Below are 23,812 nucleotides of genomic sequence, written 5' to 3' on the forward strand. Positions count from 1 at the left end.
CCACTAAGGATTGAAGTGATTCCAACTCTCTGTTCTGTGAAGAAGGGTCTATTTATGGTTTATCCTTTGTGGTAGATACCATCAGTGCCCTGCACATAACTCTTAGCCCCTTGACCTCTTATTTCAGTATGCTCTGGACAATTTCCAGTTTTCAATGTCTGTATCTCTATGCCTTAAGACCCTTGGGGAGAGGGGGCACCTGGGTGGCTCAGTTGGGTGAGCTACTGCCTTCAGCTCAGGTCATGATCCAGGGGTCCTGAGATCGAGTCCTGCATCAGGCTCCCTGCTGGGTGGGGAGCCTGCTTCTCCTTCTCCCTCTGCCTGCTGCTTGTGCTCTCTCCCTCTCTCAAATAAATAAGTAAGATCTATAGTAGTTCTGGAACTACAGAAGAAGGTTTTACTTCCCATGGCAGTTCAAAAATCCCAAGGAATTAATACTCCTACATCACCCCATCACCATTCAATCAAACTTTAGGAGTTATTCTGCAAATATCCCAGTTTTCTCTCCCTTTGAGTTGAATAATACTGAAGACTGTGTTTTTCATTATTTTACTGAGTTTCTCTGTTGTCTTGACTCTAGCCACCCACTCTGGGTAACTACCTTAATAATACACCCATTGAGGCACCTAGGTGACTCAGGTGTCTGACTCTTGATTTCAGCTCAGGTCATGATCTCAGGTGAGATCTAGCCCCATATCAGGCTCCACGATGGGCATGTAGCCTGCGTAAGATTCTCTCTCCCCCTTTCTTCTGCCCCCCCCCCCAACTCCCTCTCTTAAAAAAACAATAGACACACCTGGGTGGCTCAGTAGTTGAGCATCTGCCTTCCGCTCAGATCGTGATCCCAGGGTACTGGATTATATCAGGCTCCCTACAGGGAGCCTGCTTCTCCCTCTGCCTTTATCTCTGTCTCTCATAATAAATAAATAAAATCTTTAAAAAAATAACATACCCTTTAATTTAAAGTCTGCTTTCCTTTTCCTGTATCACATCTCTAGTCCCCTACCATTGTTCTCTGCACTTGGCAAATAAACTACTTGCATCCAAACTAGAACCAAAACCTATACTTTTATGCTAAGGGTATATTTCTTCAAGGTTCTAACCAAAGGGTGAAGTGTTTTCTAGGGTCTCTCATCCTTGATAGGTAATGGATTCTTTTTTCCCCCCAGCTTTGTAAGGTGGCTAAAAACTCCTCCTAGCATCTCAGCCTCTTAGCTGCAACTGAAAATGGTAATTGCCTTAAGGAGAAAAGTGGCTCCAAAAGTCAGTCTTATGTCTAGACTGACCTTCTGAATGTCAGCCCCAGAGATTTTCTGTGCCTTGGTAGCTTTCTCTTTCAAAACATGGTTTTTATATTTTATCTAGCTTTTCCAGTTCTAAAGGAGGTGGAACTTTATTGTTAGGCTTTAGATGCTTACTCAAATACAAGAGATACTATTGAGTAACTGATTGAATATATGAGTCTGGAATTCAGGTGATAGTTGTTAGCTGGAAATATAAATTTAGAAACTGTCTGTATGTAGACATTATGTAAAAACATGCCAGAGGATTACTTTAAGGAACATATGTGTTGGCAGAGAAGAGGTTCATTAAATTGAGTGCTGGGGAAACAAAATATCTAGTTATCTAGGAGAAAAGCAAAGTAATGTATGCTAGAAACCAAGTTAATAAAGTGTAGGTTAAATTTTCCACACAGATAATACTTTGTTAAACATGTAATAGAATTTAAGCCAAGCACTTGTAGGTATAAAGCATTGAGAAATGGACACAAAAATAAGACCTAGTCCTCTTTTTCATTTCATCCATGTAAATAACAAATTATGATAGATAATAAATCCTGTATTAGTTTGGTTCCAGTCAGATTGCAGCTTAAGATGCCTTGCCCTGGTGTTGGTATTAATGCTAACATTCCTGCAGGCTCAGGGCTGGAAGGAAGATTTTAGCCATGCTTAGGGAATAGAAGGTAGGAGAATAAACTGGGATTACCACTTTCCTCTAAAGTAGGAGTGGATGTGGCCAACCCCTTGGCAGCCATAGGAATGCCTTTTAAGAGTTTTGAGGAAATAGTTACAAAGAAGATTTGTCAGACTACTCGAAAACAAATGAGAGAAGAATTGTATCTGGGTGGTGTAGATTTTTATTTTATTTTATTTTTTATATATTAGATTTATTTATTGGAGAGAAAGCAAGCAGTGGGAGAGAGCGAGGAAGAGAACCTGACCTAGAGCTTGATCCTTGATCATGACCTGAGCCAAAATAAAAAGTTGGATGCCCAACCAACTGAGGCATCCAGGTGCCCCGGTGGTGTGGATTTTTATAAAATCATCTCCAGGCTTTGTACAACTAACATATATTACTGTATAATAAAAATATATATAGATACTTGCTGTAATTACATTTTTGGTCAAATTACTTCCACAGAGAGAAGTTGCAGCTAACAGCCAGAATGGGGAGGAAATTGTTCCTGTTTTGACTTTACGTTTCTTGATAACACAACTGGAAGCAGCACTTAGGAACATTCAGGCTACTAATTATACTGTAAGTGTTTTCTTTCTTAAGTTTTAAATAATGGTCTTGGACAGCATTCTGCAATGAGAGGGTAGCTAGTGCAATCCTTGTTTTAAGGTGTAGACCAATTTGTATTTTCCTTTTACCTCTGGAGAAAAAGTATGCATAATTTGATTTCCCTCCTGTGTCTTGTACTTTTTTATTACTGCATCTCTGTAATGAGCCTAATCTAGTCCCCTTCCCTACCCATAAAATTGTTCCTCTTAATGAAGAGAAACTTGAACTAGTAAACACAGGCTTTCCCATTTAGAAATGGAGAGTTAGAAACTTCAGAAATTACTCCTTCCTTTCTTCCTAGTTATTAATCAAGTCCTGAAATATTAGGACTTGATTAAAATTGGAACTTGTATCATCTGTTAATGAGTACTCCTGCAAGATAAAATTGACAAGATATATTTGTATGTTCAGTACTTTAGAAATAAATAGGAAATCTGAGGAAAAATAAACCTGGCACCAAAAATCAGAACCAATATACAGGACAGTAGAAGAAAAAATCGCTTCTTTGAATAATTTGGATTAGTAAAGTAATCTAACTTTCACACCCATGTGAAGATGGATTAGAGAAATTTTTGAGAAAGGACTACTGACGTACCAACCAAGGTAGCCAAAGACACCAAATTGCATATTATAAAGATGTACAAGGAGTTAGAGAAATCATATTTATTTAAGACTCTCGGGATGACAGTTCTAAGTGGTGGTATATACCACCCTAAAGAGATTTTACATGGAGTCAAAAGAGGTAACAAAAAGAATTTGTTAACCAAAACTGCCAAAACTTCTGGGATGCTAAAGATCTGCTCTTTATCCCACTGACCAGGTTGCCAAGCAGTAAAATAAATGAGTATAAAATCAGCATTAACAGATGCTGATTGCTTAGCCTGCGGTACTTAGGCATTACTTCAAAGATGAGTCTTACATTACGAAATGAAAGAGATTCCTCTCTTGGTAGCATTGTTGAGCAGAATTGGAATTGTCATGATCAGAGCAGCCAACTGCTGTATCCAAATGGCGCTCTCTGTTCCTCAGGGCTGCCAAGGATAGGTGGAGCAGCTTTGTTGTAGGAGGTGGCAGTGGGGTGAGGGCAGGGGACAGTTGCCAATAACATCTCTATATCCATTTAGTTCCAGTACTTGGAGTAATCCCTGCTAATGGGTGGGGGAAGGTAGGGAGGAAAGGGCAGAGCATATTGTTAGAAATGAGAGAGACATATTGAGAGAACTCAGGAATTTAGAGACATAAGCAGTAGAAATGTACTGCTTATGTCTCTAAATTCCTGAGTTCTCTACCTTATACTTCTAATTACAGCATTACCATAATTTCACATTTTATCCTGTTCTCAAAATGTTTTTTTTAGAATTATATGAGCCAAAGGCTCTGTTATTTATGAAGCCAGCCTTTTTAAAAGCTACAATATAATAGTTTACACTTATTTAGTGTTTGCTATATGACAGACACTTTTTCTAAGGATTAGTTCATTTACTCTTCACAAGCACCCCCACCTCATTATTCCCATTTTACAGATTTGAAACTGAAGCATAAGAGGTTAAACAGCTTGCTTAGTTCATCAGGTAGTAAGTAGTGGAGTCAGGATACAAACCCATGTAGTCTTGGCTTTAGAGTCTATTCTGTGAACTGCATTTTACCCCCTCTGCAGAGATGGGAATTAACATGGAAACCAGTTTAATGTTAAATGGGTTCATTGAGAGCAAACACATGTCTCTTTCCACTGAGATCAATTTGAAGCCAAACTTCTAACTCCTGCCAGTTACCTCATAAATGTGAACTGTTAGCCAGGAGAAGTATGCTAGGTCAGAGGATACCTAGTAAAGATCAGTAAAGAAGAAGACTTATAGCCTATAGATGCTTATCATCCCTGTGTACCTGAAAAAAATCTTGTTTATGGTATGGGACAGTCTCATTGAAAAAGTTAATGTGACAAAAGATATGGTTATGATTTTCAGTTAGAGTGCTTATGAACAGAATGTACAGTATTTTTCAACATGGACAATTTTTAAACTTTTTATTTGAGGTAATTTTAGATGCACAGAAGTTGCAAAAATATAGCTGTATAATTCAAAATTGCGGAGAGGTCTTGTACTCAGTTTCACTCCGTTCACTCAATAGTTACATGTTACATAATATATATTATCAAAATCAGGAAGTTTTGTGTCGGGGGTCTCTAAGACCCACCGCCATGTTCAGAGGGATTCACAGGATTCAGAATATAATTGTACTGATTACTACATCTGTATGGCAATCCTTAGCCATTTGTAGCGTGTGGGGGTAAGAGGAGAAATGAGACAATAAATCCTGATGGCGTTCATTTTCTTTAATTAAACTCTAATGTTTTATTTCCAAGATTATCGACTATCCTTTTTCTTCAAGGTTAAATACATATAAGATGTATTTGATATTCTTATTAGGTGATAATATATTAATTTTGGGATGCCAGGGTGGCTCAGCAGTTGAGTGTTTACCTTTGATTCAGGGCATGATCCCAGGATCCAGGATCGAGTCCCACATTGGGCCCTCTGCATGGAGCCTGCTTCTCCCTCTACCCGTGTCACTGCCTCTCTCTGTGTCTCTCATGAATACATAAAATCTTTAAATATATATATATGAATTTTTACTATTTTTAGTAATTGCTAAGTACCTAGGATATTTATTTTTTATTCAGTTAACATATAGTGTTTAAATAACCAGGTTTTTTTTCTTTTAGGCACATCAAATTAATATTGGTTATTACTTGACATTACTATTTTTGTATGGAGTAGCACTCACTGAAAGAGGAAAGAAAGAGGTATGTAGCATGTGTTATTTGCCCATTGTAAATATTTTCACACTCACTGCATTGTAACAAATTAAAAGGTTGATTTTAGAAATTCTCTAAATGTTCATTTTGAAATGTTGGCTAAAGAAGGTCTTCTTTCGTAAATAAGTATTTTAATCAATGAGTACATTATCTATGTGATCACAAACAGATGCTAGGATTAGAAACGTGAATAAATGACTACATGACTGGATCAATATGAAAGCTGCCGTGACTTCTCCAGTTTGGAAAATAATTATTGTAAAAGAAAAAAAAATGCCTTTTATATCAGCCAAACCTAGTTTTATGTTACTACAGGATTATACAGAAGCAGAGAATAAATTTCTAGTGATGAAGATGGTGATCCAAGAAAATGAAATTTGTGAGAACTTTATGTCTTTAGTTTATTTTGGACGTGGTTTGCTTCGATGTGCTCAGAAGAGGTAAGGATTTTATTAATAAATGGGTAGATCTTGCCTTTTATCTTAGCATTGTGAAATGGGATAAAGTTTTTATAGTATACCAGGTACCATGACATTTGTGCTATACTGGTTCCTCTTCATCTGTTCCTATAGATAATAATTTCTTTAATGTATTTGAGAATATTAAATTTCAAACTTAACAGGTAATGACAATAAAAGGCAGTGTAGCAACGACATTAGGAACATAGGCTTTGGAGTCTCACAGACTTGGGTTTAAATACATTTTCTACCATGTAACTAATCTATGACGCTAAGAAATGTAATGTTACTCAGCCTTATCATTCCTTACTTGTAAAATAGAACTAATAATAGTGCCTACCTTATAAGGATGTTGCAGATGATTAAGTGCTCAGAACACAAAATGCTAGATTTAATAAATAAATGATAGTTGTAGTTATTAATATTATCACCAATTGGAAAAGTGTATTTAAGGTATGAATGAGCTTCTAAAGCATTGAAAGGGTCCAGATGCTGGGTGCGGGAAATACTGAAGAGATTACACAGTGAAATTGTACAGGAGAACCTATATAAACTATTTATTTACTTCATATATGGAGATCCTTGAGCCATTTGTGGCATAATTTATTAATTTTATTTGTTAAGAATTTATCATATTCTAGAGACTGTGTGTGCTAAGTGTTGGGGATACGATGGTTTACAAAGTAGGCAGTTCCTGTCTTCATGTAACTGACAGTGTAGTGAAGGTTACAGACCTTTATCAAATAATCAGTTATACAAATCAATTATGAAATATAGCTCTGAAGGAAAATGCAGTGAATAATGAAATAGTCTTTACTAGACCTCCAGTCTGGTTCTGGGAATCAGAAGTCTTCCTGGGGAAATCATGTTTGACTGACACTTGACAGATGAATTTGGCAGTAGTGCCAGTCCTTATGCAGGATTATTGCTGGGCCCAACCATGGGATTCCTAAAAGAGTCACCTCTTTGGGAGTTATCTGATTATTTTGCAAGGTTTATCTTCTATCCTCTGGCATGCTTGTTTTTTACTAGGTACCTAGGTTACTTCCTGCTTCCCATTTACTAGCATGATACCATCAATATAATGAGCCAGTGTGATGTTTTGCAGAATTTCAGGATGGTCAGAATCTCTTTATATTGTAGAATGGATTCACATAGCTGTGAGAGAAGACAAAGAATGTGTACTGCTGTTCTCTCAGATGTGTGAACTACTCTTTAGTCTCTTTACCAGTGGACATTGGAGAGAATCTGTTCTCTGTATCATTGATACTAGAAAGTCCAATCACATGACAGCATCATTTACTTTCATCCCTGGCCTACAGAGAATAGCCACCACTGAGCTGGTCAAAGGCACTGGTGCCTTTCTCACTGTGTATTTCTTACTGCTTTAGTGGATGCAGTGTCCTCTGGGCCTTTCCAGGGAACCTTGTCTAGTGGTGGCTTCTTTGGTTTTATGTGCAAAGTCCATTCTAACATCCTTATATCCCTGAGCTTTCTTCAATAACTTGCCAAAAAAAAAAAAAATGTCCAGCTTCTCCACCTCAGTTACTGTAGGGCACTGTTGGATCCAAGCTTGAAGTAGCCTTCTGAGAGGCATATTGGCCAGGTGGCTAGGTATCCTTGCTAGGAAAGTAAATTTTGAACTATGAAGGAGTCATCCCAATTCCACATATACTTCCCTATCCAGCTGTGTCTTTGTTGGTTCTGCACTCTTAAGATCCACTCCCACATATGTTTCTGCCAGTACATACTAGTCAAGTTCTGCAGTTCTTGTGATGAATAAGCTTTTTCTTTTGGAGCAGGGACTCTTATTTTCCCACTTGGGCTTTGCTTATACTTGATCCTAGAGTTATTAGTCTCTGAGCAATGAATGGAGATAGGACAGGATCTTGAGAAAGAAGATGATATTTTGGCTTGGTCAATAAAGGGATTCTGCACTCCTCTAGCAAAAAAAAAGGGTCCTTGTCAGCCAGAGGGTTCAGGACAATTTAGGGGTTTTACTTAAATGTCCTCATTTCAGATCTCAGGGTCTACTTTTCCCCTATCAAAGTCCTGATGTTAGCGTAACAGTCCTACTGAGGCAGTGCTTTTAGTCTTTGCTCTTATTCAACCCTTGTGACTAAATACTGGGCCGCATTTTCAGCACAGTTTGCCCTTGTAAGGCTAGACTTGATAAGGGTTCTTTAAATGTTAACATAGAGACCTTTTAGTTTTCACAGTGTCCTGAGTTGGTAATAGTCCTATCAAGGAGGTGCATTTGGTCTCTTGTGCAGTTTGTTTCACCTTGTGATTAAATCTGGCCTGATTTTCAGTACAGATTATCTTTATGGCTAAAGGAGATGAGAGCCTTTTTAAATGCTGCTATAGAGTCCTCTGTCTTTCACAGTGTGCCCTGAGTCAACAGTTGGCTGACCTGTGCCTGTCATTCTCTTTCTTCAAGGCTTCCAAGACAGTAGACAAAAGCCAACCAACTCTACAATCCCTTTAATTACCATGGCCCCCATACTGTTCAAGCTTGAGCTACTACATAATCTATTGCCTCCCCTTCCACCTGTATTTCATCCCAATCTGCCACAGGTGAGAGTCCTAGCATTTGTATTTCTATAGCATGCCAGAGGTTATCACTACCCTATTTACTACCAAAAAAAAAAAAAAAAAAGGTTGCTCATTGTCATATTGGTAAACTATCTAGTTACAGAGTCCCATTCAAACTAACTTTATTTTAAAATACCTTGCAGATATAATGGAGGACTCCTAGAATTTCATAAAAGCTTACAAGAAATAGGAGATACAAATGATCATTGGTTTGACATAGATCCTACAGAAGATGAAGATTTACCTACAACTTTTAAAGTAAGAAATTAACAGCATTTCATCTGTGACTAATCAGAATCACTTTTGATGAAGTGTGTGTGGCAGTGCTTTGTCATATTCTATAGCAAGCACATTCTTTTGTTGGAAATTAGCTTTTTATATAAAAAATAATATTGATTCCAATATCTAGCGCAGAATTCAACATGTAGAGATTCAACATGTACAGAGGAGTGAGGCGGGTGGCTGTGTTTGCAAATAACAAGATTCGTTATTATTTAAAAACAAGATTAAAAAGTGTACTGGTCCAGTACTTCACATGGCTAGAGCTAAATGTAATAGTTAATTAACTTTTTTCTATTGACTGTTTTTACCATTACTTTGTTGTTTATTGAAAATTTAAAAGTACTAAGAAAACATGAAAAACTTATTTTAGAAAACATGAAAAATACAAAAGTGCCCAAAGATAAAATTCATCCATATTTCTTCAAATGGGGAAACTATTTTTACTATTTTCATTTATGTCTTTCCAGAGACACATGTATAAACACTTTTACCCTTTATTTTTTGTAAATTGGAATGATGTTATTCACCTCGATGTGTAGTTTGAAAAGATATACTGTGGATTTCCCAGTAATTGGATTATTCTACAGTATGATTCTTTTTTCATGATCCATCCTATAACTATGCTTTAATTTCTGTAACCAATTTCCTGCTATTGAACATTTAGCTTATCTAAACATTCCAGTTTTTCACCAATGTGTAAAGTGATCTTTGTGCATTTCCCACATAGCTTTCCATAGGACAAATTTCAAAAGGTAGAATTGTGAAGCAGTCTTTTACATACTTGTAAACTTGTTGATATCTATCTTCGTATTTCTTCTCAGAAAGTTTGTACCAGTTTGTTTTTTTGGGGTTTTTTTGTTTGTTTATTTTAGAGGGAGAGAAGGCGCACGTATGTGCGCATGTGCAAGTTGGGGGAGGGGCAAAGGGAGATGGAGAGAATCCCAAGCAGACCTTGCACTGAGCAAGGAGCCCCACTCATGACCCTGCTTAACCGATTGAGCCAGCCAGGCACCCTACCAGTTTGTATTCTTAAGACAAAGTATGATTTTCCATTTTCCCGTACCTTCTTGGTATTCTTTTGGATAATTTTTACCCATCTTTTAAGCCATATTAAGGTAACTTTCTAATTTGTTTAGTATGAAAATAACTACAGGTTTCTCTTGGTTAATGTTTGACCTGTCTCTTTCCAGACTTTAAACTTTTTTTGGATCCTTATATTTTGGCTGACTTGAAAGCTACATGCATTCCTCAAAGTGGATGTTTTGAAACAATAAAAGATTCGATTTTCTTGGAAGCTATAACAGCTCAAATTGTATAAACCTAATAATATAGCTTCAAAATATGTGGGGCAAAAACTGATAATACAGAAGGAGAGATAGAAAACTCTCCAGTCACAGAGTACTATTTTAATATAGCTCTCTCAGTAATCAGTAGAAAAAGCAGACAATTTTTGGCATTTGTCAGGAAAATCACATGGCTTTAAACCTAGACTTACTAATTATTTTATATGTTATTTTTAACGTTAAACTTCTCTGCTTTCCTAAAGCCGTCCTACTTGGTCTTAGTTTTCTCTTTTTCCTCCTCCTTTTAAAATATTTTTATTATCCAAACATTTTTAGTGAATTTTTGTTTCCAAGCAAAATTAATACACATATACAGTTTGTCAAATAATGTTAAAAGACTTAATCTGTAGTCATTCATCTCTAATTGTAGTTCTTTTTTGTTTTTTAAATTTTTATTTATTTATGATAGTCACAGAGAGAGAGAAAGAGAGAGAGGCAGAGACATAGGCAGAGGGAGAAGCAGGCTCCATGCACCGGGAGCCCGACGTGGGATTCGATCCCGGGTCTCCAGGATCGCGCCCTGGGCCAAAGGCAGGTGCCAAACCGCTGAGCCACCCAGGGATCCCCTCTAATTGTAGTTCTTAACGAGAGACATCTTCTTCCAACTCTCTAGGTATTTTTCTTTGATATATCTATATCTTTTGAAAAGATGTACAGCTTTTTTTTTTTTTTTTTTTTTTTTAATTTTTTTTTATTATTATTATTTATTTATGATAGTCATACAGAGAGAGAGAGAGAGAGAGAGGCAGAGACATAGGCAGAGGGAGAAGCAGGCTCCATGCACCGGGAGCCCGACGTGGGATTCGATCCCGGGTCTCCAGGATCGTGCCCTGGGCCAAAGGCAGGCGCCAAACCGCTGCGCCACCCAGGGATCCCGATGTACAGCTTTTTACAACATTTCTTCATTTTAGGTATTATTTTCTGACTTCTCTTTATGGCAGATGTGGAGGTTTTATTAGCTCTCTTATACATCCCCTTCACATATACACTTCTTTCCCCATCCTAGCAATAGTTACAAATTATTATTAAATTTGCCTTAGGGTTTTCTTTTATTCCTTGAATATCCTTCGTCTCTATGTAGGATCCTCTTTTTCTTGGATCTCAAGTTTCCTCTTTTTAGGTTTACTCCCTTGTTTTGTTGGTACAACTTAGCTTCCTAGAAAAGGGTATGATAGGGAGGTAAATTTTTTAAGAGCTTTCAAGTCTTCAAAATAATATATTCTTTGTACATTTCATTTATATCTTGCCTGAGCATAGAATTATAGGTTGCAAATTATTTTCCTTCATTTTTTCGGAATGTTTCCGTTATCTCCTTGCTTCCAGTAGTACTTCTGAGAAATCTGATTCATGTTCTGATTCACAGTCTTTTGCTTATAACCTATTTTTTTTTTCTTGGAGTTTTTAGGATATTCTGTATTCCCTAATGTTCTGAGCTGTGTTTTGAAAATGTTCTTGCACATTTAAAAAATGTATTTATTAGATGATTTTTTTTCATTTTCACTTTTACTTAAGAAATATTTGTTATTCAGATACTCAACATCTTGGACTATATCTGTGATTTTCATATTTTTTCCCCTATTTATTGTATGTTGCCTTTTGTTTTACTTGTAGGAGCTTTTTCTTTAACTTTCTGCATAGGGCTGATGCCCACTAGTGCTATCATATTAGTTCATTAGTTCATTAAAATATTTATGTACTGCTTCAAAAATAGTTGCTGCCATGAGCTTCTTCAGCACCCAACCACCATTCCAGCTGCTTTAGACTTTCCACCAGCCCTCCCTCCCTGTACTACTTTAACATCCAATAAAGGTTCAATGCCTGGTAGGATAGAATGCTTCAGTGACCCTATTCTGGCTGTAGGCCTGCATGTTCTTTATCTGTTAGGATTAGTCCCTGGCACCCCACCAATAGTCTTGCTTCCCACACATTGTGATCAGTTCTTTAGGACTTTTAGAGGGCTGACCTATACCACTTTATCCTAGGTGAGTTCTACCAGAGGCCTGCCCTTCCCCAGTTGCTCCTGTCTTCACATATCCCTTTAGATAAGCTCATGCTGGTGGGCGAATATAGTGCTCCTAGAGATGCTGGCACCTTAGCAGGGTAGCGTTCTTTCATATGGTTGTTATTTTTAACATTACCCTCATTCCTATCCTTCTATTGAATTTTTAATTTCAGTGATTATTACAGCTGTTATCTATCAAGAGTTTCTGTTGTTATGAGTTTTTTTTTTGTAATGACAATCTGTTTTTGCTTCATAAATGCATAATATATCAGGTGAATGTCAATTAGATCATGGAAGGCCTTATATAAGCCAGGTGTGGGGTTCAGATACTATCTTGAAGTTAATTTAAAACCCCTGAAGACTTTTAAACAGTGGAATGATTAATCAGACTATAGTAAAATGAGAAACAGAGAACACACAGATACACACTTATATACCTGTATATGTCTGTATGCACATATGAGTATGTGTCTCTCTGGGAGGTGATTTTTTTTTTTTTTTAAGATTTTATTTATTTGTTCATGAGAGACAGAGAGAGGCAGAGGGAGAAGCAGGCTCCATGAGGGAGCCCAATGTGGGACTCGATCCCAGGTCTCCAGGATCAGGCCCTAGGCCGAAGGCAGGCGCCAAACCGCTGAGCCACCCAGGGATCCCTGGGAGGTGATATTTAAGTGGGAACCAGAGAGTCAAGACTAGAACTAGCTCTATAAAGACTGGGAAAAGGGTATTGAATGGCATCAAAATAATAATATAAATGGTGACTAGATTTATCAAACAGTCTCTAGGAGCTTATTTGTCATGTTGCATTCTCTCACTATATTAGAAATACTATTTGAAATCCTGTGATACTATCTCTTTAAGGGGTAAGTATTAAGGACCTGGTCTAAAGACTTGTTTAATGTAGACTTGATAATGTGTTTCACCTACATTTAATCAGCATTTGAAAATAGGAAATTGCATTCCAGGTTGTAACTCTAAACATTGGAAGCATATTTCTGTATGGTACTTCTGCCCATTAAAGCAGCAAGTGGCGTATTTGCACCACTCCAGGAGTCTCGCTGCCAATGTGATGTCCTAGGAACCAGTTCTAGCAGGCCTTCATGGGTTCGCATTGATTTGTTGTCTGTGTGTGTGTGTGTGTGTGTGTGTGTGTGAGAGAGAGAGAGAGAGAGAGCAAGAAGCTTTTAATAGGAACATGCCAGGTATTATGCTGTGAGTTAGGATGGAGTCAAGAGAAGTATAGCTTCAAACATAGACTCTTCTTCCTTTCTCCATGTTTATGTTCAGTAAAGAGCCCAGTATTTCTAATTTAGGGCCTTCCCAAATATTATTTACTTTGAATGAAAGAAACGTGTTCTGTTACTGTTGTGTTGTTTTTTAAACATGAAGTGACTTCAAAAAGAGATGATAAAATGGACATATTTAAGGTAAAATATTGAAAGTGTTGCAATCTTGATACTAATATAACTCATAAGATTTTTTGAATTTTAAAATCTAGGATCTTCTTAATGATTTTATCAAGACCACTGAAAGTAATATAATGAAGCAGACCATTTGCAGTTACCTAGATTGTGAACGATCTTGTGAAGCCGACATTTTAAAGAACACCAATTACAAGGTAATATAATTATTAACCATTTTTAAAAATGAAATTGTAAAGTTAAAGAGATAAAATTTATAATCTTGCATCAAAATATTGTTTAAAAAGAGTACTTAATTATAGTAGTAATTAAATAATTAGTTAAAAAGAGTTTATAGTAGAAATGCAGTTAAGTTAAATATCTTCAGCTGAGCCTGGGTGACTCAGTTGGTTAAGCATCCAACTCTTGATTTCAGCTCAGGTCATAATCTCAGAGTCTTGAGATCAGGCCCTAGGTCAGGCTCTGCACTTAATGGGGAGTCTGCTGGAGATTGTCTTTCTCTCTCTCACTCCCCCTCTGCCCCCCTCCGCTCTCTGCTTGCATGTGCAAAGGGGCATACTCTCTCTCCCTCTCAAGTCTTAAAAAAAAAAAAAAAAAGTTGGGTATCTCTAAGAACTTAAATTCATAGTGGGCAGGAATTATTGATATCCCGTGAGTCAATTAAAAAGAATTGATTTTGCTAGAGTTTTATAATATTCAAATGTCTTTGTAGTTATAGTTAATATCACTGCAATCATAACAGTAAAAATTATGTAAAATATTCTTTATAGTTAGAAATGTTATAGGTGTAGAATAATTAGCATTTTACTAAGGAGAAAGTTTGTTACTCCTCAAGATTCTGTTACTGACCAAAGTGATCATTATCTGTTGAATGCATCGTGGGCAAGCAAAATGAAACCAGCCTGGATTTGAAAAAATTCAGCAATGTCAAATCTAGTTCTCTCAGGATATATCAAAATGAGGCTGTGGGAAATCACAGGATAGGATGAGGTGTGACTATCAGTGCCAGTATGACACTACTTCTATCACATAATGGAAATCCAGTGGCAAAGCATGATTTATACAGTGAGTGGCAAGGGGAGAAATCCTCAGATGTATTCATTAGAGTAACATAGGTATTAGGAAGTGGGCCTGGCAAAGTAGAGTGCTCAGAGTGGGGCAAGTTGGGTCTTGGTTTAGGTGACATGGTAATATAGTCCTAAGATTTCCCAGGGAGGCTTCCAGGGTTCTAGTCACATGAACAGCATGTACCAGCAGAAGTTCCCGGCCACAAAATTTAGATCCTTGTCATCCAAGCAGTTTACCTTTTTACAGGAAGCAAGACTATGGTTTCCAGGTAGTGCATAATGGAAGGACTAGAAATTTATAACTTGGGATAATGCAGTAGCTATCTGTCACTAAGATTACAAATCAGGCCTAGCAATTGTTAACAGAGATTCAGGAGAATGGTATGGAATTGAGGCTGGAGGAAAAGAGAAATGTAAAAATAGAGGTGAAGAGGGGTAGACAACATGTTCCTCTGAAAAGGTCACTCACCAAATTTCTGATATTTTGTTGTATCAGAACAACAGTTTATGGAAAGTATTACATTGGCTTATTACAATTATTGCCTTGTCTTTTTGTCTGAATGCTTTTTTCTTTAGTGATGTAAAAATAGGCCTATAAAAAATGACTTAAAAAGTTCTTTGATTACCAGTGATCTGTTGATAAATTTTGAATGCCGTGTAAAACTCATTTAGTTAAAGCAGCATTTTGAAAGTCACTTAAGGTGTTCATGTCTAAATAAGTGAGTGAATGAATGAATGAATGACTTTACAGTAGTATGTGAATTACTGGTTCCATAGCAACAGCTTACTTTTGTCTTTTTTCAGGGATTTTTTCAGTTAATGTGCAGTAAAAGCTGCTGTGTTTATTTCCATAAAATTTGTTGGAAAAAGTTCAAGAATTTAAAATATCCAGGTGAAAATGATCAGGTATTTGTTTTTCCTTCAAAAATTTACAGCATTTCTTCCTTTATCCATTCTTCTTTTTCCCTTTCATTTCTTCCTGTTCACAACCTTTTCTTTTTTTTTTTTTTTTCTTCCTTTATTTTTCTTTCCCTATTGTCTCTGATGCTTTCCTCCTCATTATTCTTTGTTCATCATCACCATTTATTAAACACATCTTTGCAGGGGGTATTTTGCTAGTTGCTTTGGTTAGTGATTTCTATCAGTTTGTTCCCTTCCTTTTAGAAGTTTATGCTCTTAAAAATATTTTTGTATATATTCACATAAAGGACATAGAATCAAAGAATATAATTACTAAACAAACAAAATGGACACATACAATTTTAAGGATTTTCTATCTTAAGGGATAGAGAACAATAATGAATTTTATAGTCTTCAATCATTTATTTATAAGTATTTATATTTATGTAAAGTTACATAACTAAATTCTTATGAAAGTAGAAATCCAAAGCCCAATTCTATATGGATTACTCTTTAGTGAACTAATGGCCATAAGTTGAATTTATACTGTTTGGTTCTAGAATGTTTATATTGTGCAGATAAAACCATTATAAAGCACTTGTGGCATAGTAGAAAGAGCATTGTATAAAGAGTTGGGTGATCTGAATTGAAGTCCAGATTGAGCCACTTACTTTTTTTTTTTTTTTTTAACATTAGGCTGGTAATTTAACCACTCAGACTCAGTTTTCTAAACCATAAAGTGAGGATAAAGTAATAGCCACTTCTTAAGATTGTTATGAGGATTAATAGATAAAACATGAACTTGCATTGTACACTAAAAATTGTCTGAAGCGTTATTATTATTTTTTAAGCAACATGTGACTACTTTTCACTTTTTTTGATTATTAGGGCAATCATTATAACTCAACCTCAGAAAAAGAAGTACAAGAAAACTAAGTAACTTAACCAGGGGAAATAGCAAGCTCAGAGCCAGAGAAAGGGCTCAACATTTTTTATTCTTTTCCCCCAGAATCCTCATATATCTGATAGAAAATTCAGTATTCCTTTTTACACTTGCTTAATCAGTACATTTCGCTTGAAGTTGTTTTCCCTAGAGGCAGTAAATACCTAATAAAATATTAGGCCGTATTTTGCTACTTGGAGACTTTGAAGTAGAAATGATGGGAGAGAAAAGCGTGATGATGCATTTTAAACAGGACATCCATTGGTACATGAAATGGACTATCTTTAAACAGCTAACTCTCAAATGTTTATTCACATCTTTTGTTTTACCATCTAGCAACATTTGCTTTTAACTTTAATCAGATTTGCACATTAGGGATATTTTTCTATTTTTGTTGTTTATTTTTTTTCTGTTAGTAATTAGTTTTTTCTATTGATAACTTTAGACCTTTAGTGGGAAAAAATGTTTGAAAGAAGGATGTACAGGTGACATGGTAAGGATGTTACAATGTGATGTACCTGGAATTGTTAAAATTTTGGTGAGTATCTTTTTCTTATTTTTCTTGCTTTCCTTCACTGGAATGGTATTGTTTACTTCAAACAGATTTGAGAATCATAGTAATAGTATTTTAGTCATGTTTTTCTCTTTGATGACTAAGCTCTCTGACCTTTCTATTGCTTTGATTTCTCCAAAGTACTATTTATATGTGGTCATTAAAAATAAAAAAGTTTTTAAAAATAAAAATATACACAGAGGGAGAGGGGAGAGAACAGCAAGCAATGGCTATAGCAATGAGGAAAGTCTGTCATAAACCAAGAGTGATAATCTAATTCTGTGCCCTCTAAGGTTAAAAATAATCTTAGATTTTCTGAATTTCTTTTTAATCTGTGAGCCATCTTCCCATGAATATATCTGTAGAACATCACGTACTGTGCTGTTTCATACTCCAGTGCTGTCCACTTAGTTTTTTTAGTTAATGAAAGATCTTAATTGAATTTTCAGTTTATAAATAAATAGACCAAAATTAGAAATATGTATTATTTCCTTCTTTACATATGTATATTTTTGTATTTCAGATTCAGCATTTAAGTACTATACTATTATAAAAGAAGAACTGCTTTCTAAGATCAACTCTAGTTTGTTTGACAAGGATTGCATATAAGGCTTACCTTGTTATTTCTGTTTTACTTGTTTTTAAAGTCTCTATAGCTTCATTCTCATTGTCCTTTTTCAAATATTAAGGCTAAGTAGTAACATTAAAGAATTTTAAAAATTGAACTACTTTAGAGCTATTTTTTTTTTCCATCACTTGCAGTTTGAAGTTGTGAGAAAGGATGAATATATAACCATTGAAAATTTAGGAGCAAGGTAAGCTTGAAATAAAATATTCTTTTATTCTTTTCCCTGAGCGTGTATATATTTTTCATTTGCTGCTTTTTTCTGTTTCTGTTTACTTGTTGGAGCTCCATTAAGTTTAAAGGTAGTATTAGTTATACAAAAAGATTTTATTTGATTGACATTTATATCCCCTTCTCTGCCTGCCTTGTAGACATTTAAATTCTAAAGTAAATAAGAGTAAATTATGTGGATACTCTTTCCTGAAGTATGAAAATAATCCTTTCCTGAAAACGAAACACATTTTTCTTAAAGTTTTTTAAATGAGGTTTTGGTGAAATAAAAACTGTCTCCTAGCTTTCAAAACTCATCCAGGCCTCCAAGCTTGTCTGACAATTAAAATTGTATTATTTCTCTTGCATGAGAAAACTGTATTGCAGAGGAAGATGCAGTATAAGCTGAGAACTCCTAGAGGTAGAGAGCATTATTTGCTATTGAAATGAGAAATTTCAATATAAAATGTTCTAATTCATTGATTCTCTTCCGTTGAAAGTGTAAATGTCTACCATTTTTTAGTCTGCCAGGAATATAACATTGATATCTAAGACTGAAGTAAATGAAACTGAAGTAAAGTCTTTATCATAGGTTCCACTCCTAAAATCTAGATCTATCTACTGGCATACTAAATAGCTCCACTTTTATTTTCCCAAAAGATCTATAGTTCATCATGCCCACAAATGAACTTGAAATCTTCTTCCCAACATTGCTGTAACTTTTTTTAAGTCTAGTCAATTCAACTTCTTAAAAATATTGTAAATGCCTCCTTACTTCTGCCCTTACATTCACACTTAATTAAATGAAGTCATTATTTCTTACTTGGAATTCTGAAACAGCTCCTAAACTCTTTTTGTCCCTATGTTACTTTTCTTTACTTCTGCTGTTACGTAGTCATCAAGAACACTTCTCAAAAATGAAAATTGAGCTATATCACTTCTCTCTTTAAAAATCTTTCAGAGGTTCCTCATTATTCTTAGTTTAGTTCAGACTTCTTAAGTTGGCTCTTCAGATACTTTTTGTCCCTGCCCGCACTTAGGAGTGTCATCTCTTGTCATTCTTTTCTTATTATATTTGCACCAACTATACCAAGCTTCATTTAATTCTTAGATGTGCCATCTGTTTTATCTCTAGGCCTTCCTTAGAAAACGCTACTCATTTGGCTTTGCCTGGTTAAATTTTTGGAAAGCCTTACTTAGATTAGGTGTTTGTATCATGTGTTCCCTTTCCTTCTCCTATCAAAAATTTACTCTTGACCCTAGAACAACATGGGGGTCAGGGGTTGAGGTACTGACCCTCCCTGCCCCCTACAGCCAAAAATTTGCATGTAATTTTTGACTCCTCCAAACTTAACAGGCTACTAACAGCCTGTTGTTGACTGGAAGCCCTACTGATAACATAAACAGGCAATTAACACGTATTTTGTGTATGCACTATATACTGTATTGTTACAATAAAGTAAGCTAGAGAAAAAGTGTTATTAAGAAAATCATAAGGAAGAGAAAATAGATCTACAGTAGCTACTACTTTGAAAATCATTTGGCAGTTTCTTTAACATTAAACATATACCATCTGACTCAGTACTCCTAGGAATTTTCACAAGTGAAATGAAAGCATATGTTTATACAAAGAGTATATATGTGAATATTTATAGTGGCTTTATTCTTAATAGCCCAAACCAGAAACAACTCAAATATAAACTTTGAATGAATAAAAAAATTGTGGTACATCTATACAATGGAAAACTACTCAGCAATAAACAAAAATAAACTACTGATACATGCAATAACGTGAATAAATCTCAAAAAATTATGTTAAGTGAAAAAATTCAGATGCAAAAGGCTTTTCTACTAAAGGACAGTCAGTAAAAAGTAGTATTATAAGAATAGAAATCATTTGAGTGGTTACTCGGGTTTAGAGTTTGGGAGAGGGGAACTACTACAAAAGAGATTTGGGGAAAACTTTTTGGGAAGAAAAATACTCTGTTTCTTGATCATGGTAGTGGTTATCCAACTGTATACAAAGAAACTCATTTAAATGTTTATTTCCAAAGAGTTCATTTTACTGTGTATACACTATAGCTTGAAAACCTTACCTATATGGTTACTATTAAGATGCAAATCATTCCCAATTTGATCTACAGATTCAACATAATCCCAATCAAAATCCCAGCAATAAGTTTGGAAAATTTTATAAGGTGTTTCTTAGATTCATTATAAAACAGCAAAGGATCTACAACAGAAAAAATGGTTTTGAGAAATAAGAAAAAAGTTGAACATTTTATTATTCTTGGTGGCAGTATGGGAGAGTTCTAGTTTCTCTGCAGGTGTTAATGGTATATTATTGTGATTTTAATTTGTATTTGCCTAATGATTAATGAAGTTGAATATCTTTTCATGTGTTTATTTGCCACCCATATATCTTCTTTGATGAATTATCTGTTTTAATATGTTGCCCATTTTTTCCCTGAATTGTTTGCTTATTTTGAGTTATAAGATTTCTTTGTGTAGGGCAGCCTCAGTGGTTTAGTGCCACCTTCAGCCCAGGGCCTGATCCTGGAGACCAGGGATCGAGTCCCATGTCAGGCTCCCTGCATGGAGCCGGCTTCTCCCTGCCTGTGTTGTGTCTCTGCCTCTCTCTCTTTCTCTCTCTGAGTCTCATGAATAAATAAATAAAATCTTTTTTAAAAAAAGATTTCTTTGTGTATTCCAGGTACAATTCTTTATCTAATATGAATTTTAAAAATATTTTATCCCAGGCCATGGCATGTCTTTTTATTTTCTAAAAGGTATCTTTCAAAAAGCAGAAATTATTCATGTCAGTGAAGTCTTATATATCTTTCATGCTTAATGCTTTTTATGTTTTAAGAGCATTTTTTTTCTACTCCCAAATCACAAAGATTTTTCTCCATGTTTTTTCTGTTTTGAAAGTTTTCGGGTTTTTTTTTTTTTTGAAAGTTTTCGGTTTTAAATTTAGATTTATAATCCATTTCTAGTTAATTTCTGCATACAGTGTTACATAAGGGTCAAGGTTCAGTCTGTCACATCTGTATACATATATATAATCTATAGACTCTGCATATGGTCTTTCTGAGCTCACGTTTGTCTTCCATTCACTTATCTGTCCATTTGCCAGTACCACACTGTCTCATTACTATCGCTTTGTACTGTCTCAAGAAGTTAGGTTGTGTGAGTTCAACTTTTTTCTTATTTCTCAAAACCATTTTTTTCTGTTCTAGATCCTTTGCTGTTTTGTAATGAATCTAAGAAACACCTTATAAAATTTTCCAAACTTTTTGCTGGGATTTTGATTGGGACTATGTTGAATCTGTAGATCAAATTGGGAATGATTTGCATCTTAACAATATTGAGGCTTCCCATCCACGAACATGAGCTATAATTTCACTTAATTATATCTTCTTTGATGTCTCACAGGAACATTGTGTAATTTTCTCTGTACAGTCTTGTGAATATTTTGTCAGACTGTCCCTATTTGTTTTTTAATGTTGTTGCAAATGATATTTTTAAAATTTTCATTTCCAGTTATTTGTTATATAGAACTGATTTATATATACTGAACATGTATCCTGTAACTTGATATTTAATGATTCTAACATCACTCTGTGTATTCTGTGAGGTTTTCTACAGATAATCATATATCATCTGTGGCTAAAGACAACTTTATTTCTTTTTTCCATTTGTATAGTTTGTGTTTACTTTCCTTCACACCTGCACTGGCTAGGTCCTCTGGTACAATATTAAATGCAAGCGGTAAGAGTAGACATCATTGTCTTTTCTTAGGGACAAGACTTCACTTTTTCTCCAATTAGTATGTTGTTAGCTATAGATTATAGTTGACCTTTTTTAGGTAGGAGAAATTCTTTTGTTTTCCTAGTTTTCTGAAAATTTTATCATGAATGGGTATTGAATTAATGCTTCTCTGCATGCATTGAGGTTATCATATGGTTTTCTTATTCTTCAAGCTGTTAATATGCTGAATTATAATAATATATTTTGAAATGCTAAGTCAACCTTGCTTTCCCAGGATAAATAACAGTTGGTCATGATCTATTTATTTTTTTCCATATTACTGCTGGTTTTTTCCCTATATCTTAAAAAAAGTTTTTAAGATTTATGTATTTGAGAAGGAGTGTCCATGTGCACAAGTGGGAGGGAGAGGGTGAGGGAGAGAATCTCAAATAGGCTTCTTGTTGAGTGCAGAGCCCAACACAGGACTTGATTTCAGAACTCTGAGGTAATGACCTGAGCCAAAATCAAGAGTCGGATGTTTAACTGACTGAGCCACCCAGGTGCCCATTTCCTAGCTTTTTAAAGATGTAACTAAAAAATTAAAAAAAAAAAAAGGGGGGATCCCTGGGTGGTGCAGCGGTTTGGCGCCTGCCTTTGGCCCAGGGCGTGATCCTGGAGACCTGGGATCGAGTCCCACGTCGGGCTCCCAGTGCATGGAGCCTGCTTCTCCCTCTGCCTGTGTCTCTGCCTCTCTCTCTCTCTCTCTCTCTCTCTATCATGAATAAATAAATAAAAAAAAAAAATTAAAAAAAAAAGATGTAACTGACATAGAACATTATGTAAGTTTAAGTTGTACAAAGTGATGATTTGATATATATTGTGAAATGATTACCACAGTAAGGTTAGTTAACTGTGTGAGATGATGGATGTGTTAACATTTTTCACACGTGTGTGTGTGTGTGTGTGTGTGTGTGTGATGAGAACTTTTAAAATCTACTTTCTAGGGTGCCTGGGTGACTCCAGTTAGTTGAGTGTCAGGTTCTTGGTTTCAGCTGAGGTGGTGATCTTGGTTGTGAGAATAAGGCCCACACTGGGCTTTGTGCTGAGCATGGAGTCTGCTGGAGATTTTCTCTTTCTCTCTCTCTGTTCTTCCCCCTGCTCAAAGGCACACACTCTCTCCCTAGGATAAAGCAATAAAGTCTAAAAAAAGAGATCTATTTTCTTCGCAACTTTCAAGTATTGTTAACTATAGTCACTGTACTGTACACTGGAATTGGATCCCCAGTTTGTATTCTTTGACTTCCTTACTCCTTTTTCCCACACCCTCATCAATTTATACTCCCACGACCAAAATTCCTTGTATTCAGTCAGTATCTTCACCAGTACTTCATACCGTTAGAGTTTTAGATGTTTCCTGTGTAGTGAATGATTGGCAGTGTCATGGTGCTGGATATAAAACAGTTGACACACCACCAAAATCTCTCTCCCCGTTAAACAAACGTTCTGTGGTCCCATTGTCCCATTTTTATTTTGTTTTGTTTTCTGTAGGAGAGTTCATCTCAGTGCTAAGTCTCAAGTTTTTCATGTTTTTTGGAAACTTTTACTTGGTGTTATGTCTATTAAATAAATTTTGTTACTTTTAACCTCATTTTTCTAGTTATTTGTATTGCTCTCATGCTGATTTCTTTGTTGCTGCCTTTCTTTCTTTTCTTTCTTTCTTCTTTCTTCTTTCTTCTTTCTTTTCTTTTTTAAACACTAGTCATTGAATGAGTTGAATTTTCTTGGTATAGTGATTGGTAAGAAGACCTTATGCTGGAGGGAGACCTGGGAGGAGTTATAGATTTGCTGAGGTTTTTTACAACGTTTCTGCTGCCACACAGCCTTTTTACAGATAAGCTAGTTGTGTTATTTGTTTTTTGTTTTTTGTTTTTGTTTTTTTTTTTGGTGTGAAACCTAGAAGTTCTGTTTGTCTCATAATTCCAATGAAAATGACAGTGGTTGTCATTATTGATGGGTTTTGTTTGTTCATTCCCTTTTCTCCTTTAAGTTTTTCCAGGAGGAGGAGAAGAAAATGCTCATTTACTTAGCCATGCTAATGCCAGAAAGCTTGACTGACTTTGGTATTAACTGTAACTTAATTTTTTTTTACTTGCAGTTATAAAAAGTTGATGTCTCTAAAAATCACTGATACTGATATAAGACCGAAGATCAGTTTAAAATTTAGTACAAAAGGTACTGTTTTATTCTTCTATGTCTCCTCTTGAAAAGAGTATTAAATGTTTA

The 23,812-nt window shown here is 35.5% G+C and overlaps 1 protein-coding gene across 25 annotated transcripts in view; it reads left to right on the forward strand.

Annotated features, from left to right (window-relative positions):
* Window positions 1–23,812, forward strand: part of DZIP3 (DAZ interacting zinc finger protein 3) — an 86,651-nt gene that overhangs the window by 23,724 nt on the left and 39,115 nt on the right. For all 25 annotated transcript variants that reach the window (XM_072722466.1, XM_072722483.1, XM_025990013.2 and 22 more), the window contains 9 exons: window positions 2,422–2,538; window positions 5,288–5,368; window positions 5,696–5,820; window positions 8,577–8,691; window positions 13,559–13,678; window positions 15,353–15,454; window positions 16,837–16,929; window positions 17,707–17,759; window positions 23,685–23,761. In XM_072722466.1, coding sequence (XP_072578567.1) covers window positions 2,422–2,538; window positions 5,288–5,368; window positions 5,696–5,820; window positions 8,577–8,691; window positions 13,559–13,678; window positions 15,353–15,454; window positions 16,837–16,929; window positions 17,707–17,759; window positions 23,685–23,761 — 883 coding nt within the window. The remainder of the gene's footprint in view (window positions 1–2,421; window positions 2,539–5,287; window positions 5,369–5,695; window positions 5,821–8,576; window positions 8,692–13,558; window positions 13,679–15,352; window positions 15,455–16,836; window positions 16,930–17,706; window positions 17,760–23,684; window positions 23,762–23,812) is intronic.

The sequence above is a fragment of the Vulpes vulpes genome, chromosome 1 (genome assembly GCF_048418805.1).
Source record: "Vulpes vulpes isolate BD-2025 chromosome 1, VulVul3, whole genome shotgun sequence".
NCBI lineage: Eukaryota > Metazoa > Chordata > Mammalia > Carnivora > Canidae > Vulpes > Vulpes vulpes.